Below are 3,331 nucleotides of genomic sequence, written 5' to 3'. Positions count from 1 at the left end.
TTGTAGGTAATTTCAGTCTGTTTTAATCAGTGATAACTACATTTCATCCAAAATTCCACATTGCTTCAGTGCTACAAAATAAGTTTCTGCTCATACTCTAAGGTTATCATCCTAATAAACAAATCCGTTTCTCTAACACTGACTTACAAGAATGTTTCTGAATGTAGACTATCTGCAAAATAAAAAAGACATCAAAATTGTAACAAGTTGTATCTCCAACTCCAAATTGAGAAATAACACACACATAGCAAATATAGAATACACAAAGTCATAACTATACATTAAGCCAAGGTGTTCTGTTCAAATGAACGAAAACAACATATTTCAGTCTGATTTCACTTTTGTGAATTGATACTTTGGTTAGTAAACACTTTACAACAAATAATAATATCACCTTATTAAAAAAAAAAAAAAAAAACTAAAAATAGATAAGATTTTTTTTTTTTGGCACAAATAGAATGAAAATAAAGTAACCAGGCAAGCTTCTCAATGTTTCTGCTGCTGCCTCTAACCTTACTTGCATCAAATATCAATCACAAAAACAATAATAAATGACCTGATAGTTTGTGTCGAGGTAATGACATGTTAAAAGGGGATTAGTGAAAGCTTTAGAGAAAGAATCATAATAGATTATACAATTTTTCATTCCAACCAGGAACAATGGATTTATATGAAACAAAGAAAAATAATATCAATGTTTAAATTACATTGCAGATTAGAATTCAAACTTTCCACTTTTTCTTTGTATATACATTTTTGTATATACACATGACACATTGACACTAACTCACATCCAAACATAGATGTGCGATGGTAGACATCATGCATTTAATATTTTAATAATTGTTGGCCATGTTTTCAATTGCAATTAAAAGTATTAATAATGGCTTATTTTAAGTGTAAGGCTGGATTCAATAAAAATACATCAATACTATTTCAGAGTTTGCCCATTTTATATACAACAGGTGATTTAGACTTATGCATAAAGGCTTCATATCCTCTGATCTCTACAATGCAACAATTCAAACTACTACTATTAAGGCTTGAGAAAACCTTTAGGTTTAATCTCACTTAATGACCTATTGTGTGACACGCTGTACATTACTGATACATTTTCAATACTGTCTTGCTTTTTTTTTGGTTACATAGCATAGAGTATAGAGTAACAATATTTACTTAAAATATTGTTTAACACAATACTGCACCTATTCATTAAACATTTTAAGAATATAATAATCGTTTTATATACATAGCAATGCACATTTTGCATAAACAAATCAGGATATGTAAACTTTGTGCAGGACCATCAACTCAAGAACAGAAGAAAAGAAAAGGTTTAAAATTTGACACCAGTCAAAACAAGGAACTTAATGAAAGATTAAGGTCACCCAATTAGTTAACAATAGAAGAGCAGAATGTACAATACAGATGAGATAAAGGCTTGTTGCATTTAACTTGGAAAAACCTAAAACATGTTTTGATTTATGCAGTCGATTTTGCCAAAAGCATTTGTTTAAGATGTTTCACTTCAGCAGAGAGTGATGCCAACTGGTTCCTCAGATGTCCGTTTTCAGCCCTTTCTTGCATGTCTGTTGCATGAAATGTACTTTGGAGCCGCTTATCAGACAACTCTCGAAAAAGTGGCGGTGTTAGAGGATGCGTGTTTGGATCATTAGCTACATTGTTTCCTCCCAAGTTTAAATCCCTGTTTTGTTCCCTTGCTGGAATGTTATCCTCTGAATTCCCCAGACTACAGTTCAAAGCCTGGGTCTGTTGGCCCTTAGGTTTACTTCCCTGCACAGCTGAATTGTTCAAGTCATCTTCCTGCAGGTCACAGTTTGCGACTGTACCCCTCCAAACCTTAACCCCCGTTCCTGGTGCCAGGGAAGCGCGGTCCTGTGCCATTTCTTTCACAGCTTCTGTATTTTGCTTAATTGATGATCTACTTTTGCAACATTGCGTGCTGATTATTTTTAACCTGAGTTTGTGGGGCAAAAATTGTAAATTCTTTATCCATTTCAACTCATTCATAGGTGAAGCGCTGATTTTGGTACAGTCCTCCGACGACTTACATGCATACCCTTCAGTCGGAGATAAACTCTCTTTCATTTCGTGCGTCTTATCCTCATCCTGGGGCTTTTGATCTGCAGTTGCATATGCGTCTAAAGTGTCGTCGCGTCTTTTATTTGCAATGCATGCTTTATTTTGATCTTCATAGCAATTATACCCTGCAGGGCAATCAACAGGTTCAAACCCTCTGGCGCTGGCAGCAAGCATCGAGTCTCTCACACTGGGATGCCTGGGCTGCTGCAGCAGGAAACCACCATGCAGAGCTGGTGCGCGCTGGGAAAGCGCAGGAGATGTGCAATGAACATCAGTAGGGAAAGTGCTCTGGAGGTTCACACCATGTGCATGAACAATGTCTTGATTTGAAACAGAGGAATGCACCAGCCCGGCACAACGCTGGAACCCGTCCTGAAATAAGGCTTGGGAAACGACTACGTTTGTGCGTAAAGGCGCCAGAGCAGGTGGCTGCACTCCGAGCACCTGGTGATGGGCAGGCTCTGTGGCGGCGTGATGGACAAAATGCTTGGACAAGCTTGGAGGCTCAAAACTTGCCTCGGGGATCTCCACCGGGTCCCCCCGATCTCTGAAGCTGTATCGCACGGCCGACAGCGCCGCTTTCAGCTTCTCGTTCTCCCGGAGGAGCTCCACGGCGCGGCTCTCCAGCAGGAACTCCTCCACCCTGCGCCGCTGCCTGGACCTGCGCGCCGCCTCGTTGTTCCTCCTCCTCTTGACCCAGTAGCTGGAGTCCTTCTGCTCCTCCGGGATGAACTCCCTCTTCCTCCGGGCGCCCGGGCTCTCTCTGTTACTCGGGTGCGACTTCAGCCCCAGGAAGGACCTGGCGAACACGCTGTAAGGGCTTCGGGCACTTCCTGGTGCAGGAGCCGGGGGAGACGTGACGTCACTAAGAGCAGCGCTATCGGGGTCCTTTTGTGAGTCGGAATGGATGACAGTGTGGGCCATTTCAGTATTAACCCCAAACCCCATTCTGGTTGCAGTGGCGTTTAAGTCTCCGTCCATATCTGGTGCGCCGAGGTGCAGCGCCAGGATCAAGTGCGCGGCGCTGTGTCTGCGATACGGACCGGCTGGGACCTTTTAGGGCTGTAGCCACGCCCACACCTAGGAGTACCAGGTACACACCCACCCCAAACTGAATGCCTGCATCTGATTGGTTGTCGCTCCAGCGTTTTATGCAGCAGGGCATTTTGACCAGTCCACTGTCTCCATTCTCCCACCATCATTTCCCACCAGTTACACACTGAAAACG

The 3,331-nt window shown here is 42.2% G+C and overlaps 1 protein-coding gene across 1 annotated transcript; it reads right to left on the bottom strand.

The window, feature by feature from the left end:
* Positions 1-1,482: 1,482 nt before the first annotated feature.
* On the bottom strand, positions 1,483-3,084 carry LOC136755293 (nuclear factor interleukin-3-regulated protein). The gene has a single exon (XM_066711761.1). The coding sequence runs from the start codon at positions 3,082-3,084 to the stop codon at positions 1,483-1,485; it is 1,602 nt and encodes a 533-aa protein (XP_066567858.1).
* Positions 3,085-3,331: the final 247 nt, after the last annotated feature.

The sequence above is a fragment of the Amia ocellicauda genome, chromosome 8 (assembly GCF_036373705.1).
Source record: "Amia ocellicauda isolate fAmiCal2 chromosome 8, fAmiCal2.hap1, whole genome shotgun sequence".
Lineage (NCBI taxonomy): Eukaryota > Metazoa > Chordata > Actinopteri > Amiiformes > Amiidae > Amia > Amia ocellicauda.
Note: the sequence above shows the minus strand (reverse complement) of the source record. Positions and strands in the feature narration are given on the sequence as shown.

Bases quoted from the DNA above. Each gene is read 5' to 3' on its own strand.
- LOC136755293 (XM_066711761.1), bottom strand. From the start codon at position 3,084: ATGGACGGAGACTTAAACGCCACTGCAACCAGAATGGGGTTTGGGGTT.